Here is a 25,120-nt window from a genome sequence, read left to right as displayed (position 1 = left end):
CTACGTTATCGCAAAGAACTACAGAGATTCAAGGAGTCGTGGCAAGGCTTCATAATGATGGAGCATCTGGGATGGCACAATCTAGGTTGCACCAACCTCAAACTTCTGCACTTGGAGAAGCAACTTTGCCTCAGGTTCGACAAGTACCGCTGATTCTACAACATAAAGAGCCCTGAATTAATCTTCCGGACAAGTTCCATGGTACGTGTTCTAAGTTTCAAGGATTCATCAACCAAATAAGGTTGATAACAGATTTACAGCCCGAACGCTATCCAACGGAGGAATCACGTGTTGGGCTTGTTGAAACCTTATTTACAAGGCAAGCTCTATCATGGTTTGCTCCTTTGTTTGAGAAACGATCGTCCATACTAAACAACTTTGAAACCTTTTTGGAGGCATTTGCGGAAGCATTTGATGAATACGATAAGATTCGATGGGCTACAACAAAGATCCAATCACTATGACAAGGGATGCGCTCTACATCAGTCTATGCATCGGACTTCAAGCAATTAGCATGCAACATCAATTGGGACGAAGAAGCGTTGATGAGTCATTTCTATTGGGGTTTAAGGGATGATATGAAGGATTTGCTATTAATTCTTCCTGATCCACAAACACTCAATGAAGCTATTAGCTAAGCTATGAAGTGCGATAATCACCTATTCTAACATCGCCAAGATCAACGTTCAAGACAACATACGATTCGCCATGCCCCAACTATGTCGGCAAGTAGCATGAATTCACATTCAGAGATAGAAGACATGCAAATTGATGCGGTACGTGTCAAATCTCTTACTCTAGAAGAAAAAAAGCGGCATATGGAGGAAGGTCTATGCTTGTATTGCGGTGAAGAAGGCCATAAAGTTGAAAACTGCCCCAAGAAGCAAAATCGACGTATTCTCAGGACTAGGGGCACGTTTGTTTAGGAAAACGAAGATGCTTAGCCACAATAGGAACTGTGTGGTTGGGCAGTCAAATATCGCAATAACAACCAGGTTCCTTTCTTTCAAAACAACCTGCCTTTTGCTTTACAATCCCTTTGCTTATTGGCCCTCAGAAACAGAGAACCTTAGCATTATTAGATTCAGGAGCATGTCCTTGTTTCTTAAATGAAGAATTTATGAAGTGTCATAAGATCCCTTTAGTACAAAAATCCAAACCTGTTCACGTTGAGGTCATAGATGGGCGACCTTTATTGTCTGGTAGTATCACCCATAAATCAAAACCTATAGAAGTGATGTTTAAGGGCCATAGTGGTCATATTATTTTCAATATTATTAGAATCCCAACGAATCCTATTATTCCTGGTCTTTCTTGGTTGAAAAAGCATAATCCATCCATAGATTGGAAGTTGCGGAAGATGACCTTTCCCACAAAACCACCCAAGACCAAGCCTAATAGAAAACCCCGAATAGAGAAATCCTTATTCATTGGAGCAAGAGCATTTATAAGATCATCTCAAGAAGGTACATCGTTTGTCATTTATGCGGCTCCAACTATCGGAGAGAAGATCTCGACAACAAGTATACTTGAGCAATATAAGGATTTTAAAGACGTGTTTCAAAAGAAAAATGCTGACATGCTACCGAAACACCGACCATATGATCGCACCATAGACTTGCAAGAAGGAGCACAACCGTCTTTTGGCCCAATCTATAATCTATCATAGATGAAGTTGGCAGAGTTACGGAAGTATATCAACGAGAATCTAGCCAAGAACTTCATCCATCATTCAAAACCGTCAACTGAAGCATCTATCTTATTTGTGAAGAAGAAAGATGGCTCATTGCAGATGTGCGTGGACTATCGAGGCCTCAACAAGGTAGCAAAGAAGAATCATTATCCGTTACCCTTCATTTCAGGTCTCTTAGAACAACTTGGACGTGCAAGGATCTTTACAAAAATTGATCTAAGGGGAGCTTACAACCTCGTACGAATCAAGGAAGGAGATGAGTGGAAGACAGCGTTCCGTACAAGATATGGCCATTTTGAGTATAATGTCATGTCCTTTGGTCTTGTCAATGCTCTAGCACTCTTTCAACATATGATGAATGATATTTTCCGAGAGCACCTTGACAATTTTGTTGTCATCTATTTGGATGATATTCTGATATTCTCCAAAAACGAAGAAGAGCATGAAAAGCACGTTCGTTTGGTCTTGGAGAAACTATGCGAGCAAGGACTATATGCCAAGTTAGAGAAGTGTTTATTTTACTAAATAGAGATGGAGTTTTTGAAGTTTGTTGCGACTACGGAAGGCTTGAAGATGGACCCCAAGAAGGTGGATGTAATCGTGTCCTGAGAGGTTTTGAAGACGGTTAGAGACGTACAATGCTTTCTTGATTTTGCCAACTTCTATCAGATCTTCATCAAGAATTACTCTCAAGTTGCTACTCCTCTCACTCGGTTGATATGCAAAGATAAGCTGGAATGGAAATCTCTAGCGGAGAAGGCGTTTCAAGACCTGAAGACCACATTTACTACGGCTCCAATCTTGGTACATCCAGACTTTACAAAGGCCTTTTATTTGAAACTAATGCTTCGGATTTTGCTTTGGGAGCTGTACTTTCATAAATGGGAGAAGACAAGAAGCTCCATCTAGTTGCATTCTATTCTCAAAAGTTCTTTGCTGCTGAAATCAATTATGAGATCCACGATAAGGAACTTCTTGCTATAGTGGATTCTTTCCAAGAATGACATCATTTTCTTGAAAGAGCTACACACCCAGTGACCATATACACGGATCACAAGAATTTGGAGTATTTCATGTCGGCTCGTGTTCTAAATCGACGTCAAGTAGATAGTTTATCACTATCTAGGTTCGATTTTGTTATCACTTATCGACCTCGAAAGCAGCAAGGACTATCTGATGCCTTATTGAAGAGATCGTATCTTGTACCAAAGGTTGGAGAAGCAACGTTTGATGAACAATGTACGACGTTGTTGAAGCTAGAGTAATTTTGCCTTTGCGCTAGTATTGTGCCAATTGATGCTGGTTTCTTGAATTAGGTACGTGCCGTGACCATTAAAGATTTAGTAGCCATTGATATCAAGTAGGGTGCCAATGACGACAAGTTCAAGGTGGAGGGAGATCTTTTATACTTTGAAGAGCGGTTGTATATACCAAAAGGACCAGCACGACTCCGAGTTCTTCAATCTTGCCACGATTTTCCAGCTACAAGACATTTTGGATTCAACAAGACCTTGGAGTTTATTTCTCAAAATTTTTAGTGGCAGCAAATGTGGAAGAATATGAAAGATTTTGTCCTCTCCTACGACATCCGTTTAAAATCCAAGAATCCTCTGCATCGCCCTTATGGACTCGTACAGCCATTGTTGATTCCACGTCGACCATGGTCTTCAATTTCCATGGACTTCATCACGAACCTACCATCATCAAACTCATTTGACAGCATCTTTGTCATGGTAGATCGACTTACAAAGATGGCGTACTTTTTTCCTTGCAAGTAGACATTGTCCAATGAAGTCACAGCAAGGCTCTTTCTCGATTATGTGTATCGATATCATGGACTACCAGATGTTATCATATCAGATCGAATAACCCATTTCGTATCAAAGTTTTGGAGATCTCTCTTTGAGATACTGAAGGTGGATATCAAGCTTTCTTCGGCTTTTCATCCTCAAACTGATGGCCAAACGGAACGAGTGAACCAAGTCTTGGAACAATACTTATGATGCAGCATCAACTATCAGCAAGACGATTGGACCACATATTTGTCGCTAGTCGAGTTTGCATATAACAACACCCTCCATCCATCGACTCAATACACACCATTCTTTTCCAACTATGGATATCATCCGAAGCTTGATTTATTAAGTCCGTCAACAAATAACAATCCAGTAGCTAAAAGATTTGCGAAACAATTATCAGAGCTTCAAAATACATTGAAGCTTCAATTATAATCTACTCAAGAATCCTACAAGGCGTCTGCAAATAGATTTCAGAATCAAGCATCTACTTTCAAAATTGGAGATAAAGCATGGCTTCTTCGATGGAATATCAAGACCAAGCGACCATGTGATAAGTTGGACTATCGAAGATTGGCACCATTTATCATTCAGAAATAAATCAATCTAGTGGCGTACCATCTGGAATTATCGGCTTCTATGAAGGTACATCCAGTCTTTCATGTTTCTCTATTGGAGCCTTATCGAGAGTCGTCTTTTCCTGGAAGAGTGCAATGTCCGCCACCTAGTATTGAGATCGAGAACCACGAGGAATACGAGGTTGAAAAGATGTTGGATAACAGCGAAGGTGGGGCAAGTTGGAGTATCTTGTTCATTGATGCGGCTACGATATTAATGAGCAAACGTAGGAGCCAACTGAAAATCTCGCCAATGCATCGCAAAAGGTACAGGAGTTTCATCAATAACATCCTTATAAACCTAAGTCGGTTCGACGATAGCTTCCTTCTGAAGTTTGCTCACCTAAGAATATAAGAAAGGGGGAGAGCACCACCAAAATTTGTAGTTGATGTAGTTATTTTCTCCAAAATAAAATAGAATTTTTTCAGTAGCCATAGTTTGGTCTTCTGATATGGATAGCCAAGAGATAGATACAATGCCAGTCAGATTATCTCAACCAACTAGCTCATGAAGGCGACCCCGAGATGAAGGACCGCATACACCACAACGACGATGGAGGATACCAAGTAACCGATCATTGATGATTATATTTGAGTCCGAGCCTCCTTACGATGGTCAACCAGAAGGCGTGTTTGTAGGACAATTTCATAATGAGGACACGGAAGTTCATGCTTGGTCAGAAGTTGAAGGAGTGGACCACTACCATTGGCTTCAAGGGCAGATGAACCACTTGCCTTGTGAACAACGGTTAGAGTTCATAGTAGACGTTATGTAACAGATCTTTATTTTCTTGCATTGGTACTGATTAACAACAACATTGCTTCTCAGAGACCTCGAAGCTAAAGGAGAGGGTGATGTTAGGAACATAGTCTTTAGAACCTTCTAGAGACAAGTTTCTAGAACCTTCTAGAAGCAAGTCTCTAGAACCTTCTAGAAGCTTTTTAGTTGGTAGAAGATGTTAGGGACATAGTCCTTAGAACCTTCTAGAGATAAGTTTCTAGAACCTTCTAGAAGCAAGTCTCTGGAACCTTCTAGAAGCTTCCTAGTTGGTAGAAGTTGCTTGAGAAGCTTCCTAAATAGGAGTATATATTAGAATCGAGGCTGAAAAATTCTTCGTTCTCGACAACACATCTCTTAGAGCTTTAGCTCACCTCTCTGGTGTTGTTCTTGTATTCATCTGATTAATCTAATTCTTGCCAGTTCTTCTTGAACTTCTTGTTAGATCTCAAGTCTGTATTTCTGTGTCCGTGACAAAATGATATATCTTAAGAAGTCAACTTGAGTAGTATAAAATATATACTTTTTTATCTCCATATTTAATCTTGCATCTCTTAATTTTTGTAACTCATGACAAACATAAAATTCATGTTCTTCAATATTTTTAGCATAAATTAGGATATTTTTTTGATAATAGATAACAAAATCATCAAAAAATGTACAAAAGACATCATTTATTAAATTTTAAAAAGTAGTTGGTATATTTGTAAGTCCGAACAACATGATATTAAATTTGAAATTCTTATTTTTGATTCAAAATATAGTTTTCCATTCATCTTTTTTTTTAATGTATATTAAGTTATATGTTCTTTATAGATTTATTTTTATATAGATCTTCCTTTCATTAAATTATTCAAAAAGTTCTAAAATTAAAGAAAAAAGATATCTATTCTTAATAATAATCTTGTTGAATCTTTAATAGTCCTTTTATATATAGATATATATATATATATATATATATATATATATCCAAAGGTCAATCTTTTTTCTTCATAAATAAGATAGGAGCTCTTGCTAGAGATTTAAAATGGCATATGAAGTTTTTGGTTGAATTCTTGTCAATATATTCCTTAAGTATAGCCAATTCATTTTGTAATAGGCTATATATTGGTCCAAATAGTAATCGAGCTCTTTTTTGAAGATCAATGAAATAATCATAGGAACAATACTTTAGAATAAAATCTAATTCTTCTTTTCAAAAATATCTTAATATTTTTGATATTAGCTTGAAATACCATTTGAAATCTATTTTTTATTAAAAATAGATATTACATATATAGCAAAAATTGACACTTCTGTATCACCATAACTTGACTTGTATCTCTCCAATTATATCTTTATTCTTGATGTCTTTCAAATGGTCAATTCTCTCATGCAATGGCTTAAGCAATAAATTATTGTAATGAGTTTGCTCTTCATATTGTCCACAATAAATCTTTGATATTATCTTTTAATCCATATTGAAATTGATTGATAAGCACTTTTTCATTATAATTCACATTGCTAGCAAGATTTTGAAATTTAGCAGCATATATGGTGGTTAAATATCATCCTTATTGTAAAATTACGAGCTTGGTCTATTCCACTCTTTTTCAATCATTTTTTTTAAATGTGATTATAAATACTTCTAAAAATGAATTCAAATCATAGAGTAGTCTTGATTTTTTTTGCATCAAAAGTGTAAATCAAGAAAGAGCTCTCTTAGAAAGAAGTATTTTTATGAATTTAACTTGAATAAATCTATCAAGAATATTAAAAAAGATTCAACCTTAGATAGAACTTTATTTATTATAAAAACTCTCTAAACTTTGATCTTGTTTCATCAAGCTTCTTGAGCATTCTTATCATTGCTTCCTTTATACTTGTAGTAACAAGACTTTTTAGATATAATTATGAATTTAATCTACTTACTTCTCTTAATTATACAATTTATTGGCGCAGACTTTGAAGTTCATTGTTGATTTATTCCATAGGCATAGGAATAATACCATCCTGATTCACATTGAAAATATGTAAGATTTTCATCCTAAAAGTATTGAAAAGCTTGTAAAGATTTGCAATAGTTTCAAATCTATTCTCACTTATGCCGAGAGTAGTATCTATAATTTATTTTTGCAAAGACAACTCAAATAAATTCAAATAGTTAAACTAGAAGAGAGTAATTTATAACCTCTAATATCAAATAAAAATTTCTACAAAGAGAAATAATCTTCTCTTTTAAGAAAAAAATTAGTATTAAAAAATTATAAATAAATTTAAAAGTGGATGGTTTATAATTTCTAAAAATATAATAATAGAAGTATAATAATCTATTCTTTTCTAGAATTAAATGTGAATAATGAATTAGGTCTCTTGTCAAACTTTCAAGGACATAAATTTCAATAAATTTAAAGATCAATACTCTCTTGTGTCACTCAAAAAAACTAAAGAATCATTCAAAGATGATATAATATTAAACTAGTATGCCTATTGCCAAAAACAAGAAGACTAAAAAGTCTTAAAACAACATTAAGAACTAAAAAGACATTGACAAGAGTGAAAGGGACTTTATTCTTGCCTCTATATGTACTATTTAAGTAGGAGTTACGTGGCTACATTCTATGGGACTTCCAATATATGTTCAAATTGCATGACATATGTCTTAACTTATAAAATAAAATTTCCTATGTATGCGCCATATAGTTAGCTTATTCCATAAGCTATCAACATGTGCAACATGTAGCTACTTTATTGAATAAGTTTCTATCCTACCAATTAACTACAAACACATGTAAAATCAAAGCCACATCTATGAAGCTTCTAAAGAGCTTCTCCATAAGATATTATCCAATTAATCTACTTTTATATACTTCTATCTAATCATATAGGTAATTATTGAAATAAATATCTATATTTGTAACACCTAAAAGATGCTTCTCATTCAATTATAATTTATACAAATTACTAGAATCTTAAATATTTCATATCAATACATGTTTTTAATTGTTGCCAAGTCTATTAAAGTATTTCTATATCATGAAGTATTTTATATATTACATATTGTCTTAGAAAATAATAAGGCTTGTTAAATGCTTTGTGTAGACATTCTTAATTTGTATTAAAAAAAAGAAATATATTGTATAATCAACAACAAATTTTTCTTTTGCAATCCAAATAATTGCATCTTTAAATTATTAAGCTAACAATTTTAATTGAGATTATTTCTTTTAATAAACTTTATTTTAGTAAATTAACAAAATTTCTAATCATGATGTTAAAACTAAACTTCATGATGATTTTAGTAAATTTAAGTTTAAGAATAGTCTTTCTTATTATTTAGAAGTTTTTTTTTGTTTTGTATTTAATATTAAATAATCCAAAAGATTAAAAAATTAGATTGATTTAATTTAATTTAATTTAATTTAATCAAATTTTTATTATATACTTAGATAGTCTAATATTAAGAATAATATTGTAATTGAATGATGATAATTCATCAACTAAAATTGATTTTGTTTGTAATTTTTTTAAAAAAAATTAATTAATTAAAGATCATCATAAGTTTTAAAAAACCAATGAATTGAAATTTTATGAGCCTAAACAACAACAAATTTACTATTAATCTATTTTTTCCATTACTTGACCTAGATACCTTAGTTCTAAACATCTATTCCACTTTTCTTTAGAATTCAATTTAAATGAAACCTTTACACAGTCTTCCATATTCTTTTACATTTTTCATTAAGTCACACACATTCTTGTCAACTTGTAATAAAGTTCAAAAAAATTACCATGCTAATCTCCAAATAAATTCACAAAAAGTACAGACAACAAACCAAGTTGGGGTAGTTGAGAAGCTCATGACCTTGAACAAGTACACACAAGTATGGAATGACCATACCTTAGCAAGCAAGCAATTTAATCAAATTTCAAGCCAAGCAAATGGTTAAGAGATTGAATAGATACCCACATTACAGAGATAGAAGGCAGGGGAAGGATAGGCTAGAACATAAAAGAATATCCAGAGGCCGTGTGGAATACCAGGCCCAAAATAAAATTGAGGGATTGGCCATGGCTGAAACAAAGGTGGGAGTGATGACACACCAGCCAACAAGGAGGAGCCAAGATGGAAACTCACACGACCTGAACCCAAAGTAGAGTGCAACTCTGCGTGAAAAAAAGGAGCATGCATTGCATCATGACCTTAATGGAGTCGAAAAGGTGACGGAGACCAGGAGGGCGGAGACCCCGAGTGCCGCCGCCGTGGAATGGAGCGTGCAATCCCGTGCATTGCAGAGCCGCCATAGCCAACCAAAGGCACACTATCGCGGCGCGCGTTAGAGAGTTTCGTGGATTGCTTACGTTGCGAGAGGCTCACGCCGTACCGCACCACATACCGGGTGAATCTGCGTTACGTTGGATTCCTGCATCATCAATTCTTGGCGGGTAACTCGGGATTTGAAGCATCCAAGAGGGTGTGAGTATTTGATATTTTGGTGCGGTTTATGGTCGGGGATCGTGTGGCATTGGTGGCAGAAAGGCCCGTTTAGGATTTTTTTTTGCACATTGATCATGTCAGTTAGTGTCCTGCGTGTCGGAATTGAGCTGGTCGTGGAAGGGATTGTGAAGCTTTTGAAGATGTTGGACACGATTGGCTTGGCGAGTGGAGTAGGCTTTTGAGGTGAGGGGATGGAGTGTGGAGTGTGCGCTGTGGCTGGTTTGTGAGGCTTTCGAGGGGATAGAGGTAGAGGCGTTCTAGCTTTCTTTGCGTTTCCGAGTGTGGTCAGATTTAGGACCGCTGCGTGCTGTAGGGCGTTTAATAAGTTTAATGCATCGGGATTGGAGCCTCTGCAGAACAAGTCACTGTTCGTGTCGTTTACCGCCTCGTTTGCTGACTCATCGGTAGGTTTCATCTGTGGAGTTTGCTTTCTTCTCAGATCGAGCGTCGGTTTACGTTCTACAGGCTCTGGCAGAAGATTGGTTGCCACCATGGCAAGCAATTCTGTAGCCGAAGAGCCCGTCGTCGAGAGAGCTGGAATAGAGGAGGTGGATGCGGGCAGCGCTGACGAGAGCTTAGATGCAACGTATGGATTCACGAGACTTGAAATGATGAATAAAAAACCTCTGGTTGGAAGTGTGGACTTGTACGAACGCCACATATTCTTGCGCTACAATCAACCAAGTAGCTGGCCATCGAAAGTGGAAGCTTCAGACTATCATCCTTTGCCGTCGAAATTGGTCAATGCGCTCCGTAATAAGAAAAACGATTTACCGAAGAAGGTATGTGAATATTTCCAACTTTTCTTGGTTTTTGTTTCACTCTTGCCAAGAGATGTAACTTCAGATTGTTTCGATTTAGGCACGTTCGTGGAACATAATTGGCATACAGGTATGTGATAAGCTATTGTACAAAGAAGGTTAAGTGTCTGGAGGAACTGACTACGGTTGTTCGGCTTCACTTATTTCTTTGTAAATGTTTACATATCTCTCATTTGTGAACTGGTGTCCATGCAAATACCATTCAACGCATTTCACGATTAGATATGACGTCAGAAGTCCCCACTCCGCACGGACCTCTGCTGTAGTATGTTGCTGACGATCCTTGAAAGTCTCTGGTCACGATTATAGCCCGTCTGATTGTGTTTAGCTTGTCTTGGTATCGTTAGATCTCTTAGTTGTGCACATACGCGTTGTGCAGCCACTGCACCGATTATATTTGTTGAACTATACTCGTGTTCGTTGGTTGAACCAATGTGTGGAACGATGGCTGAATAGTCGGACGATTGTGCTATACAATTCCGGAAGCTAGGTTTCATGCTGGTGAAAATAAGAAAAACTTGTAGACAAGTTCCCTGAATCTAGGTTTCGTTCAAGAAGCAATCATGAAATATTTGTAGGAGAAAAAATTTAGGCGAGTTGTTACTGGAGAAATGTAATGATTGAATCGCAGAAAACAATATCAATTAGACGCTTGTCGATCTTCTTGACAATCAAATTCTGATCAATACTTGCTACTGACCTCATCACCTGACACGTAGAAGTCTGCTGAGAAAGACTTAATCAAAATATTCTGCCATCTGCTTTGATCATGAGAAACTAAGACTTCACAATCTGCACTTCTGATTAATTTAAAATGCCTGGAAACTCCTCCAGGGTGGCTATTATTTTGTTACAGTATTGGAACTTGATAACACAAGCTCTCTATGGTTTTATGTTATTTGCGAAGCCACTAATATTTCTTCAGACTAAATATTAATATTATTATTAATATTAACATTTTTTTTATATATTTTTTTTGTAGACCCGCTTGACTATAGCTGAAGGTCAGGATGAGCCTGAGAAGACAAACGGTGACATCTTGATGTTTCCGGACATGCTGAAATACAAGTGAGTTCGCTTTTCCTGGATTTCTATCGTAGATACACATAATGTGTTACGAATTTTTAGCCTTGTATCTTCCTTGGTAACTGTTAATTTCTTCGAATTACATACTTTGATTTTGTAGATGGTCTAACCGAACCACTGTAATTTTTATACAATATGCATCATGCTCTTGCAGGGGAATTGCAGAATCAGATGTTGAATCCTTTATCGATGAAGTACTGGTCAAGGGGGACGCGTGGGCCTTAGGTGAACCGGAGCCTCTCGTGGGGAGCTATGTTTTTATTTGTGGACATGGGAGTCGTGACAAGCGGTGTGGTGTGTGCGGACCTCCTTTAAGAGAGCGTTTCAATCAGGAGATCGCTGTGCGCGGGCTAGGTGAACAAGTGTTTGTAAACTATTGCTCCCACATTGGTGGCCACAAGTATGCTGGCAATGTCATCGTGTTCAGGCATGATGGAGGTTCTGGAAGTTGCTCAGGGCACTGGTGAGTGTTTAGAACGGTGCATTGTCATTTTAGTGGGGAAACCCAAAAATATCTAAAAACTTAAATCGTATCGGCAACTTTTTAATTTTCTTTTTGAATTTCAACATTCATGACTCTGTTGGGTTCCCGTGTACTTCATGTGGTGAATTTCCGAGCTTTTCAGTGCATCATCGTCACTTTTCAGGGCTATGTACTTTATCTAGTCGAAGATATCATGAAATGCAGTTGGAAATCAGTGCTCCTTTCTTCTCTGGTATCATGCTTTGGGTGTTCTGCTTAAAGATGTGGAATGGCTTGAGGCTTTAGGTGCTTTTCTTTGCTGACCTCTAGGACAACTCATTTTAGAACATACTTGTTTGCGGTTCAGGTATGGGTACGTAACACCTGAAGATGTTCCGGAGCTTTTGGAGAAGCACATTGGCCTTGGACAGGTGGTGGATCGGCTTTGGAGGTAATACTAACTCAATTTGAGAAACTATTGGATTTTAAGTGAATTCAAAGTACTATAACTTCACATCAACTTTTCAAAAAAAATTGAAAATTATGAATCTGAAACATCATGTTTTGCGTCGTCAGGGGCCAAATGGGATTGACCGAGGATCAGCAGAAGGAAGTCCAGCAGAGAAGAAATCCTTCTAGTAAGCCAACTGGGGAAGTCAGAGAAGACAATGAGCCGGAGGGGAAGATGGATGCTGCGACTGCAACACCTAATGGAGCAGCCGTTCCTGCTCGGAGAAAGCATCCTCCTCCTCTTCTTCCACGCATTGGATCACGTGACCTGCATCAAATGTGTGGGGATGAACAAGAGGAAGAAGGCCCACTCAAACCGTACGTGGAAAAGAAAAAGCCTAGGTTTAAGTGGCCAGCATGGGTTGAAGATTGGGAATCTGGAGATACATTGGCTGTCGCAACTGCAGTAACTGCTGTGTATTTTGCATATCACGCTTATCGCGCAACTTCTCAGAAAAATTAAGTTTGATTAGCATGACAGATAAACGATTATTCCGTATGTCGAGTTTAGCTTCGTACAAACACTTGGAATACGATATATGTGAGTGCGAGGAGCATGATCACAGGTCCTTATGGCTGCGGATGCGGGATTTTCCTCGTTTAACTTGGGTAGTCATGGTAAATTCGATCTACGAATGTAGAGTATACTATCGACGTATCTATTATAACTCCTGACAATCAAGCATTAAACTCGTCAGCAGCCTTCCAAGTCATGATCTTGAAGTGTGGCTAGACTTTCATTATAAAGTAGTCACCGATTTGCGCTAAAATTTTACTTGTTGAAGTGTGAAATACATCTGAGCGTTAATTCGCGCAGTGCCAATTGGGAATGTTTTGTGTGTGTCCTGAAGCAATGTCTCCAGAAGCAGAGAATCTTTTCGAAGATTTTCTATCAGCACCGGGCGAGATTGTACAAACTACAGCACACAAAATCTAAGTTCAGATACATTGTGTGTGTTTGCAGTATGTTCGAATATATTTCTGCTGGAAGAGACTCATTTGACCAGACAGCGCGTACGATACATCCTGTAAGTGGACGTTCAAGTCACACTTGATAGAATGAAGTGACTGCTCAGATGTAATGCAGGTGAGTTTACAGCCTTTTGTCAACAGCAGAAATGCTGACATCACTTGTGCGCATGTTTTCAAAGGGTTGTTAGATTGAAGTTGACTGCTGTTTTACTTTTTTCATGGAAGAGGAAGAGCTTATTGTACGAGCGCACAGAACCCATGACCAAAAGAGCCCTTGAGTGGGCAGCCGTTTCAAAGCCTGCAGAGTAGTTTACACTTGCGAAGAGCTGCTGGCATAAGGAACGTAGGTACTATCTCAAGCTGCACCCTTGGTGTTGTGTGCTGGTTAGATGAAAAGCCAACCCAGTGGAGTGCTTTGGAAGGCAAGTAGCCAGGATTCTAGAGAGCATTTTGTGTGGGTCATGTGTACACAGAGAGTGTATGTGTGTGTGTATATATATATATATATGTGTGTGTGTGTGTGTATATATATATATATATATATATGTGTGTGTGTGTGTGTATATGTACATTTTATTTCAGTTTTCTTTCTTTCTTCCTGCTACTGATGATGTTTGCTTTGAGTTTGAGCAACAGTTAGGTTACGGTTCCCCACCCTTCTGTTTGTGAAAGGTTCTTCAAGAGCACTTGCATAATATGCCACTGCAGGATATCCTTTGCCTGCCCTACAGTTTGTTCCTTTGGGTGTACTTTCCAAAAATGCTAACATCACCGTTCCTTCCTTGTTTTTTGTTTTGATTTGTTTGTTTTTTTTTTTTTCCTCTTTTAATTCTTTTTTCTTTTTTGTATCCTTTTGTATGATTTATTAAAGTCTCATGTGAAACAACACACATGAATATAATGTTCAAATTCTACTCTCTATTTCGATTTGATTTGATTTCTTTTTGCTCATTTATTTCAATCCACTTTTTTGTATCTACTTCACAGAAAAGATGGATGGGTAAGAGTGATGTTCAATCAAGCACATACCCCAGTGTACTATTCTAACTAAATAACCTACTCCAAGTCTTGTTCCCAGCTCATCACATAATTGAGTTTACTGTTTATCCCCACAAATTACTCTTTGTATACATACATAAATATATTTCAACCAAAGCGGCCTTGTTTACTGCTAAACATCAATGCCAGGGAGTTTTAAGAAATGCATCAATTTTTTATTAAACCCCTCTCTAAAAGTAGACACACAAGGATTGATTGAATTACATTGAAAGTCTTTATTGTGAACTTCAAGATAATGAAACATACATTATAAAATTATAGACAGTTGTATAGTGTTCTTTTTTTTCCTACCTCTTGTTTTCAAGAAGTTAGAAATATTTTTATTTTATATTTTAAAAATTCTCATTATGATCCAAGTCAAACTCTCTTTGTCATTACAATAACCAAAACTTATGTTAGTATATCCAATTAATGGTTAAAATATAGTTAAGAGTGGACTCAAGAGTGACTCATTACCCTTCAATAAACTCATGTTGTGATCCTTATTTGGAGAGTTCTTCATAGAGTTGTCTTTTATTTCCTTTCAATATTTGTTGATACCAAAAGACCAAGTACTCTTAATTCTGGTAAGTTGAGGGTGACCACCAACCATATCCTTCTAAAGTAAATTTAATTTTTATCAACCAAAATATGCAAAACATTCATTCTTTGATACATTTTATTTGGACTTGAGATTCATTCTAATCTAAACCAATTCAAAAAGGCATTGGAAGAGTATACATTCTCCTATTAGATCATAATGGACTAATAAAATAGGCATTATATAGACTAATGAAAATGATGAGTAAATTATTGGGAGCACCAGATAGCCTTTTATTAACTTTAAATGAATTTGACTTCTTTTTATAAGAAAAAATAAATAAAAAATTGAATCATCAATACTTTATAATGATCAATACAACAAGAAGAGAAACAATTGCCAATAATGTACTTTTGTCAACCATGTTTTATTTTATTTTACTATGAGAAGGAACAAAAAATGGCTTATCAAAGATTAAAGCCTTATTAAGTAACTAACTAGCAAGAGAAACTATGTATTGGGCCCAAACTAAAGTGGCATGGCTAAAATGATGTCAATTTTTTTATAAAAGGAGGATTAACCTCATTAATCCATCAAATATAATACTTGCATTGTTAGGCAAATGGATTGTGAAAGCCATGAAAACATTAGAGTCTAATTTATACTTATTGCTAAGATATTATCTTTTCAAATTCCAATCATATGCTAAAAAGAGGTAGAAACCAAGTCTTGATTTTTTCACACTTAAGAGTCATCAAAGTACAAAGGTTCAAAAGAATAGAATAGAATTGAATAAACATAGAAGGAATTCCTTCCAAAAGTGCCACTCATCCTTTCAACATGCTGAGAAGGATGGAAGAATTGGATTTTTTGGTACAATTAAGAACTTATTAATATTAGATCTATCATATTAAAAAAAAAAAAAAAAAAAAACAATAGAAATTTATATCTATAGACATAAAAAGTTTAGATGTGTGTGAAAAACAAAAATTTCTTCTCATTTGTAGATGTGGCAAATAGATTTGGCTTCAAACAAGAAAAGGAAGGGATATAGATAGCCATAGTTCACATGTTGACCTAACAAAGGACACAACTCTTTCTTAACCCAATACAAGAGCTATGGATAGGCAAGTGAGTGGCAGTATTTGCCTTGGAAGACTCTTTTTATTCCTTTGTTATATAACAAACTAACAACTTATATCAAACAGACTTATTTGCAATGGAGGTCCAGATTCCTACTTAGATATGTATGTACAAACTAGAGAGAACACTTTGACACTTTTCAAAATCCAATAGAATTGGAAGTAAAATTTGTATAAAGAGGTTGTAAACAAAGGTGAAGAGGGTATAGACATTATTGATATTTTGAAATGAATCATGGTCATTTCAATAACAAAAGGACGAAAAATAATAATAATAATAATAATAATCTAATTATACTACGGCCGGATTGATAGGTTGGTGTCGAGCCTCGGCCAATATCAATGGCCTAATCAATCTCCATTTATGCAATACAATGTAGCAATGGGGTGCTCACTAATTTAAAAATGACATGAACTTTTAAATGTAGTTGTTAGAAAGTGGAAAGGCATGTTACTGCAAAGCTACAAAGTTGAAGTGAACTAATATGTAGAATGATAAGAGAGCTTGAGAAGAAGTTGGTCTTCTTTGGTTAACCTAGCATAGAATAACCACAATTAATTTTTGGCAAAGATAAGTGAGTAGTAATATTGACAATTAACATTTTATTATTATGGACATATATTTTTATTCTAATACTTATTTAAATAATATGAATAAGTAGAAGTAGGTAAAAATAGGTTAATTTGATAATATCTTGTAGAAAAGCTTCCTAAAAGCTTTATAGAAGCATTTTTGCCTTTATATGTGTCTATAGGTGATTTATAGGTTAGATACTTGGTCAATAAGTTAGCCAAGTGTTGCATGTATTGACAACTTGTAGTACAAGCAAACGATGTAGCTCACATATATAAAACTTGTCTTGTAAGTTTAAACATATGTCTTGCAAATTAAATACATGGTAGAGGTTCTATAGAACGTCGCTATATTGCATTTAGTTAGATAGTATATATAGAAGCAAGAGTAAAGGCTTCTTCACTCTTATCAATGTCTTTTTAATCCTTAGTCTTATTTCAAGACTTTCTAGTCTTTTTTTTCTTTGGCAATAGTCATTCTAGTTTTAATACTATATTAGTTTTGAATAAATATCTATTATTTTTGAATAATACAAGAATATATTGAATGTTTGGTTCTTCAAGGTTTATGCCCTTAATACTTATTTGTATAAATAGCTCGAAAGAAATAGTGTTGCATTATTTTTAGGAATGCAAATTTGCATCTAGAGCATTTAGGTGGAGGATCCACCTCCTCTAATTGCTCATCCTAATGACAAAGCAGCAAGTGACCATTCATCAAAGAGACAATAGTATTGGTAACACAAATACATAGGGTTATAGAGTGGGATATCAAAGAGTATGAGGGGGCTCAAAGAGAGAAACTTTACAAGGAATTTGACATTTACAATTTAAACCTTTATGGATCTACTATGTATTTGCATGTAGAATATCAAGGCATTTCAAGAAGGTCAACCAAATTTGGTTATTGTTACGTGGAATTGTGATGTGGCTTTTCACGGTATTTTTTGGTCTGTTGAGCAATAAGTGTATCACTATATGTGGCTACAACTAGTAGACTATGGAAAGAACACATGGCTCAAAATGCAAGAAAATATGAGATGTAGACCACTCCTTGGAGCCAGTCACATTCTGCAATTCCATCAACTATGGTGTATAAACCAGATATTAGGAAGTTGGGTAGGTGACAAGCCAAAGTAGAAACTATCTTAGCAAGGAAGGTCATAGGAAATAGTTGTTTGGTACAATGTGAGTTCTTTGTAAACTAATACCCTGGCCGAACCTGGCTGGGGATAACTTACTTTTCCTGAAATAGAGATTTACTGTATTCGTGTCAAAAATATATAAATAAATAAATAAATAATCATTCATATGGTCGAAACCCGACCCCAAGGTTCGAATCACTGCACCGGCAGCATTCAAGTCCTACTCACAGATCTTCCGTTGTGCTGAAGACTCTCAAGAGGTCATAAATTCCTTATTTAATAAAAGGAGGAAATTTTGTATGAAAATAGAAAACCTCCATTCAAAGTTGAATGCATGCATGGCCACGCCTCTCCCTGTCCACGAAAAAAGTGGATATCGGTGTACTTCCAAAGAATTTGAAACTCTGTTGAAACTCTGCGGGTTTGCAGAACAGGTACCCAGCTCGCACTCTGACTTGTTTTACTTCATCCGTCCATCATTCTTGTCTGTCTGTAGACACAGATATTGGGTAATTGCCACACATTTTGTGACCTGCCCACCAATGCACAATCAATTTCTGGGAGTCCCTTCATAAAATTCGATATCGATGATAGAAGTTCAGATTTGAACTTTGCAAAAAAAATAAAAAAATAAAAAATAAAATAACAACCATACAAACAAACAAATCGAAACAAAACAAAATCATATATGAGCCATCCGACAGGGTTTAGGGTTTATTAAAATGTTCTGGTTGCAAGGAGCCATTTGGATTTTCTGTTCATTCGGTACCAACTGGGTACCCATTCCGCTACAGGCAAAATTCTGGTCACTTTTTTAACTTGAGTTTGGTTGGAGTCAAAAAAAATAAATTAGGTGGGTCCAGAGGACAGTGTTGGAATTTTAAGGCTGAATATCATGTTGGGTGGGTGTCTGTCTGTTTGCCAGTCAGTCTAGTAGGTGATGAAAGATGTGACAAGAATTTGTTTGGTACAAAGCCACATGGATGGTGATTGCCAAAAGTGAGGAGCCCCACTTGGATATATATTATGCAAGGAATTTGATTTGGGTGAATGAACTTTGGAAACCAACTTATTTCCAAAAGGATGTGGGTGCAAAATGAGGCTTCAATGTGTTGTTTCCTGTTTGCAGAGCAAGTGGAGACTCACAGCAGATTGCTTTGAGGCATAAGTATAGTCCCACTCATGTGGATTGCATTGTGTTGATCCTGTGAAGATTAGAAGAATTTTGAACCAGATAAACCTTGATGAAGGGATGAATGCTCACAAAGTTGTCTTTTTGTTGTCATATTATTGCTGAGTTTGAGTGAATTCTCTATGTATAATTATTTTTTTACTTATTTCCCTGATACCTGAAAGTTGGATTTTAAATACTCATTCAAAAACAACTCTTCATGAAAAATGCATAATTAATGAATGATTGATACTGATGTTTATAAGTTGTTTTTATGTTGTGTGTATTCCTTTTTCCTATCATATGTATACATCTGTATACGCACATTAAGAAATATTTTATACTATTTAGATTTTTCATCCTTTGCATACACTTTTGTGGATAAAATTGCATAAAAACTTTAAATGTTGCAGAAAGTATCACATACAATACATTTTAGCTTATTTCAAAACTCTTAAAACATTAGACTTAAAATTTTCAAGAAGACAATTCTTTCACATGTATCCAAAAAACTATTGTTATATATGGTGTACATAGTTTCTTATCGGAGAGATGAATTTCATGATTACTATTCCAAGCAAACCAATTCAAACATCAAAATTGGTACTCACCATCACAAAATTTACTACTAAAACATGTGTTCCATGTAAAAGCAATCTGTTTAAGGTTATCAAATCAACAACAATTATGCTTGTTTTTTTGTTTTTTGTTTTTTGTTTTTTTTTTTTGTTTTTTTTTTAAAAAAAAGGAATCCTTTACAGCAGAAATGTTGCAAAGAAAAAACTGGAGAAAACGTTCAAAGTTTAAACAAACAGAATTTTAGAAGTGGAACATTTTCAACAATTCCATGACAACTTGAATAGGACATTCTCATCCCTTCCCATGCCATCCCAAAAAAAGAACACATAAAACATGTCAGAGTACACTCCACCTTCCCTTATCCCCTTCAAATGGCCCATTCCCATCCATAGTAAGGCCTCATTCCCCAACTTTTGTTTCATGCTGAGACAATTTTATTCATTTCTTTTTATTTTGAAATCTTCACATGGGAATTCACCACCACAAATGATGAATTTTCTGAACTGTAGCATTTTTGTTTTATTCAATCCCAAAGCTGTCCTTATTGAACTTCATGTATCATTTGAATTGACATAAAATCTCATTTAATTTGTTGACAAACCCATATGTGAATATGTAAAATACATTTGCTTGTAGGTACCTAAAGAAATTGATTTTGTATCAGGATTTTTTATATAGATGGGTAGTTTTGTGGTGGTGTCCACTACAAACACAAGTATCTACAGTAAGTGTTTTTAACTTTATAGCAGCTTATTGTCTAATCCCAGCATTGGAACAGAATTTAATCTTGTGTTTCACTCAGCATTCTACTCAACATGCACATTCAGAGGTCTATAATCAGAAACCCAGTCTCAAACATGGGATCATGCAAGATTGAGATCTTATTGGATGCTTTTAACTGTGGATCTTGAATGCTCCTTTCTGTTTTAAAAAAAAAAACAAAAAAATAAAAAATAATAATAACAATCTAAATTGTCAAACATTACTTCAATACTTTGATTCTTAAGTTAAAAAGAAAACATTGAATGATTTGAAAAGACATTGATGACAATAAACAAAAATATATAAATATTTCACTTGAACCTGGACACACCAAGTGGTATGATGTTGTTTTATAAACATTTTTATAGTTGGACTTTTGGATACAAAATGTGATTTATTATGACTGCATTTCACTTTTTTATATGTCATACATACATAGAGAGAGAGAATTGTTAATGCTACATCTCTAATTGATATTGCTGTACCCCACATCATTTCCACACAACTTAAATTGACTAAAAAAATGTGCTTCCACACTTAGGGCATGTTTGACAATTCAATATTTAATTCCTATATTGGCCCACAAATAGAATAGATTGAAAATTTAGTTTTTTGTATTTTTGACAAAAAAAAATTGTTTGTTTTTAAATTTAATATTTTTTTAAAAAATATTCTATTTTAAAAAAATTGAACAACCTATTTTTTTATGAAATATTCACCATCTCCATGTCAACCACCATCTTTTCTTAAACCAAAAAAAGAAAAAAATGTGCAATGTCATTACATCAATTGAGAATGTAGCAATATCAATTGAAGATGTAGGATTAACAATTTGCTCTCTATATATAAACATGTTTTATGGATTTTAAGTGATTTAAAAAAATAAAAATAGATATGCAATCTCCAATTTGTTACAAATGTTTGTGATAATATTAAATAACAATATTTGCAAAAACAATGCCTTCAGAACTGCAGTTCAGAAAACTTAGACAGCCTTGCAAGTGTATAATTTCAACAAAGAAAAGCAAATGCCAAGAAGAAAAATGTATTAAAGTGTATCAAATATATATATATATATATATATATATATATATATATATATAAGATGAATAATGCTAAGATTAAATTTATTTATTTATTTATTTATTTCTTGTTTTTTCTTTTCTTTTCTTTTCTTTTCTCAGACTTATAAATAAATATTAAGCTCTTTAAGTGATATACATTTTTTTTATTTTATGTTTTACACAATAGCAAAAGAATCAAAACTAATAAGTGAAATACAATAAGTTAGCTGCTTGGTGCAACCACCAATATTTTTCATTTTTTTGTAGAAGAAACAAAAGTTGCAACTAGATATTGTTTAGTAAATAGACCAACTCATGACATGTTTTTGACAAATTTAAAAGTTGCTCAAAACAACCCTCCAAGAATAAAATCTAATGTGGTTTAAGATTTGAGTGAATTTAAATCTGAACCAAATAAATATTGACCTCCGAATAGAAACCATTTAATTTATATAATATAGGTGTTCTTTTTGAGATTTAGTTTAAAAAATTATTCTTTCAATTTTACCAATTCAAAAGAAAAAGAAAAGAAAAACACATCGTAAAATTTGGATGAGTTGTTTTTCAAAATTGAACATAGGCACAAGGAAATTCAGCTAATAACATTGAATTTGTTCAATGTATTCATATGCATTATAGTTCTGAAAAGAGGCAAACTATCAAGAATAAAAAAGTGAATTTGTATGATTTTAAAATTTTCCAATATGTTGCAAATTTGGACCAACTAATCTCCATACCACTATAGCCAGTCAAATTTCTTAATGATAACTACCAAATAGAAAACATTTATTTCCTCTCTTGTAACAGTGCTAGTGGTTTCATTAATATATTAGTTAATAACTTACTGATGCTTTGGAAAGCCTTGAAAATTTTAACACACACAACTTTTTAGACAAGGTGCTTTGCCTTTAGCCATCTCCTTAATAAAGTTTTCAATTTCATACACATTGAATGGCTTAGATAAATCCTTGTTTGTATACTTTGTAAACTTGCATAGAATATTATTTAGCATGATAGTTGTGGCATCCAATCCTTGAGCTTTTTATAAATTCTATAGTAGATATTAAAGCAAATGTGTTTCAAATCTTAAATATCACTTTGAAGCTCACCATGGAAATTTTAGAATTTCATTATAATGGATTAAAGTTAATAATTTAAAACTACAACATAAAAACTTTGTCGAAGCTGTCTACACTTTGTCTCTATTTAAGCCAAGTACATAATGTCTTCTTTTCTTCTTGCCAATCTTCAAATTAGTGGAGAAATATTGATTTTTTAATTTTTAATTTTAGTTTTTTAATACAAGGTGGAGGGCCAATATCTTTAAGATTTGATTGAAGAGTAGGGTGTGCTTCTTGTAATTGGCTGCAAAATTGAATGTGTTGTCTTGCATGCATGAATGCTTGTTCTTTATGAAAAGATTGGTTAAAAAAAATATAAAATATAAAAATAAAATCTATATATTAAATAAAGAATCTTCTACTGTTGTATTGAGACCAAATTTTAATAATTTGTTAAAAAAACTTGAGGATCGTCTAAATAAAAATAAAAATAAAAATCATGATTAGGAGATGGTTTGAAAGTGCTCAATCATCTTTAAATAAAAAAGATCTAAATTTGTATTTTTTAAAAGTTAAAATTTAATTTCAATGAGGAGGTGATCTGAAAGTGCACAATCACCTTTGTTGTAATAGCCTTGAATTTTATCAATTTTTAATAAAGAATAACTTATATAAACTCTATCTAATTTAGCAAGAACTTGTACCTCGTCTCTTTTATTATCTCTAGAATAATATTGTATGATGGCCGTGTTGAAAGCATCAATAAAGAAGAAGTGCAATTTTCAAAAATTCCAATTATTTTCTTCATTCCTTGTGAGAGTTCCTCCTCATAAAGAGATTTTATCTCTTGCATATTCTACCATGTTATAGTTACCACTAATGATATTAGAGGTATTAGGAGGTAGTAGTTCTACTATATCTAATCATATCTAACTATATTTTTAATATTTGTTGGAGGCATACAAATTAACAATGTTTATAGAGTTTCTAATCATACTATTATAGGTGATTCAAGAATCCATTTGTATAAAAGAAATTTAATATTTAAAATTAAATTTTTATTGAAAGATAAGCAAATATACAAACACCACCAATACATGCATGGTTAGAATTGTTTAAATAGTCAAGTGTAGCTTCTAAAATAAACTAAAAATAATAATAATAATAATAAACTTACATTTGGTCATACAATCCTTCATAGATCTTATGTTCCAGAGCCATATAGTTTATGCTCTTGAATAAGAAGAATATTGGATTTTAGAGAAATGCTTTGTATATATGCACAGTAATTTTGGAACTTTGGGTAGATCATTTACTCCACAAAAATTATATGAGATGATTTTTAGATTTATCAACAGTCAATGAAAAAGCCTCATAGATTTTCACATGAACAAGAAATTGACGTTTTGAAAAATGAGACTTTTTTTGGTATTAAGATGTAGCTTCTATATATATATATATATATATATATATTGTGATTGAAAATTACAAAAAAGCATAAAAAATAATTCATGAAAATTAAAACGCTTTATAAAATAATATGCTTGACTTTTAATATTTTTATTTTCATATTCAACAATAATATGTGTTTAAGAAAATAAGTAGAAAAAATGTTACATTGTTTGATCAGATAGCAATTTACATTACCCCTGGAATCATTTGTCCATAAACAGTGGATTAGTAAAAAAAAATAGCTTTTGTATTTTATTTTCTTTTCTATTCTCTCACAAGCCTAGAAAGCAAAAAAGGAGACTTCAACATCAGTATAATACAAAATAAAAAATGGAGACAACGTTCAACTTTGGGTAAGGCACCTTATCTGTGCGTGGTCAGTGGCACAAAAAGTTGAATGTCTTATTTGAGTCCACCTTTTTCCAATCACACACTGAACACTGCATACAGAACCCATACTGGTATGAACAAATAAATGAACACACACACACACACACACACACACATATATATATATATATATATATATACATATACACGAATGGCCTTCGAATTGTTTCTCCCAAGTTCTAAACCCGAATCCCCATCCTTTGAAAAACCTAGACAACATTGTTCTTGGAGAACTGGGAACAGGGATGGGAACGTTGGGGTGCATCCATTGAGTGGCGTGCCCCGGGACGATAACTTCCGATCATGGCCAAAGGGACAATCAGATGCTATGCCACGTCAGGCATCAAAGGACTCCCACGCCAGCTGGCTACGGCAGCCAATGAGAGGCGAAAGGAGACCTGGTGGAGGAATCTCACATCCTCTCCGGATTCCCTCCCTGAATGGTGCAGGTCTGGGAACTTCTCAGAAGCTTCTCCTCCAAATGCACCTTCCCAAATTTTCAGTCCAACGCATGGGAAAGGGGGGAATTCGAATTAGGTCAGATGGGGTTTGAAAGATCCTCGAGTTTTTGGTTGGTGTTTACACGCCGAAGAGACTTTCGCAGGGGTGGGGCGTTCGGCTCAAGTTATGAAGGGCCGCAGCTTCTAAACTTGCCAACAAGCGACAGGAATCGATGGGGGTGTTTAGAGTGGGCCCGTTTTGGGAGATAATCTATTCTAAGCCTAATTGGTGTAAGAAATTTGCAGGGAGCTTGTGCGTAAATAGCCGGGGAAGGTCAACTTTCCGTTCCACCTAAGGGTAGTGCTCATTTATTACCTAGACACGGAGGAGCCCCTTGCTGCCTTTGGCAATTGGCGCCAATTTTGGCGCCACGGATGCCGAGCGAGAGGTGAGCAGCTTTTGCATGTTTATCACCGAATCTGGATCTAACCCTTCGTGACCTTAAGAGCTTTTCCATCCGGAATCAATTTCATGGAGATGTACATGAA

The 25,120-nt window shown here is 34.6% G+C and overlaps 1 protein-coding gene and 1 long non-coding RNA gene across 6 annotated transcripts; both read left to right on the top strand.

Moving 5' to 3' along the window:
- Window positions 1–8,980: 8,980 nt before the first annotated feature.
- LOC112295656 (altered inheritance of mitochondria protein 32) lies at window positions 8,981–13,011 on the top strand. Of its 5 annotated transcripts, none has more exons than XM_024547510.3 (6): window positions 8,981–9,309; window positions 9,801–10,143; window positions 11,165–11,250; window positions 11,423–11,731; window positions 12,099–12,182; window positions 12,308–13,011. In XM_024547510.3, the coding sequence occupies exons 2-6, from the start codon at window positions 9,853–9,855 to the stop codon at window positions 12,702–12,704; spliced, it is 1,167 nt and encodes a 388-aa protein (XP_024403278.1). In that variant the 5' UTR covers window positions 8,981–9,309; window positions 9,801–9,852; the 3' UTR covers window positions 12,705–13,011. The 5 variants fall into 5 exon arrangements, with proteins under 5 accessions (XP_024403278.1, XP_073396904.1, XP_090100410.1 ...); XM_073540803.2 differs by having other exon boundaries at window positions 9,073–9,309; window positions 9,770–10,143; XM_090244284.1 differs by having other exon boundaries at window positions 9,073–9,338.
- A 6,416-nt stretch (window positions 13,012–19,427) lies between these two features.
- Window positions 19,428–20,490, top strand: LOC149987461 (uncharacterized). The gene is made up of 2 exons (XR_016498217.1): window positions 19,428–19,793; window positions 20,039–20,490. It is a non-coding gene; the product is annotated as an uncharacterized LOC149987461 (long non-coding RNA).
- Window positions 20,491–25,120: the final 4,630 nt, after the last annotated feature.

Source organism: Physcomitrium patens, chromosome 18, assembly GCF_059467195.1.
Source record: "Physcomitrium patens ecotype Gransden chromosome 18, ASM5946719v1, whole genome shotgun sequence".
NCBI lineage: Eukaryota > Viridiplantae > Streptophyta > Bryopsida > Funariales > Funariaceae > Physcomitrium > Physcomitrium patens.
Note: the sequence above shows the minus strand (reverse complement) of the source record. Positions and strands in the feature narration are given on the sequence as shown.

Bases quoted from the DNA above. Each gene is read 5' to 3' on its own strand.
- LOC112295656 (XM_024547510.3), top strand. From the start codon at position 9,853: ATGGCAAGCAATTCTGTAGCCGAAGAGCCCGTCGTCGAGAGAGCTGGA. The intron at 11,251-11,422 runs GTGAGTTCGCTT...ATGCTCTTGCAG, and splicing joins CCGGACATGCTGAAATACAA to GGGAATTGCAGAATCAGATG. The intron at 12,183-12,307 runs GTAATACTAACT...TTGCGTCGTCAG, and splicing joins GTGGTGGATCGGCTTTGGAG to GGGCCAAATGGGATTGACCG.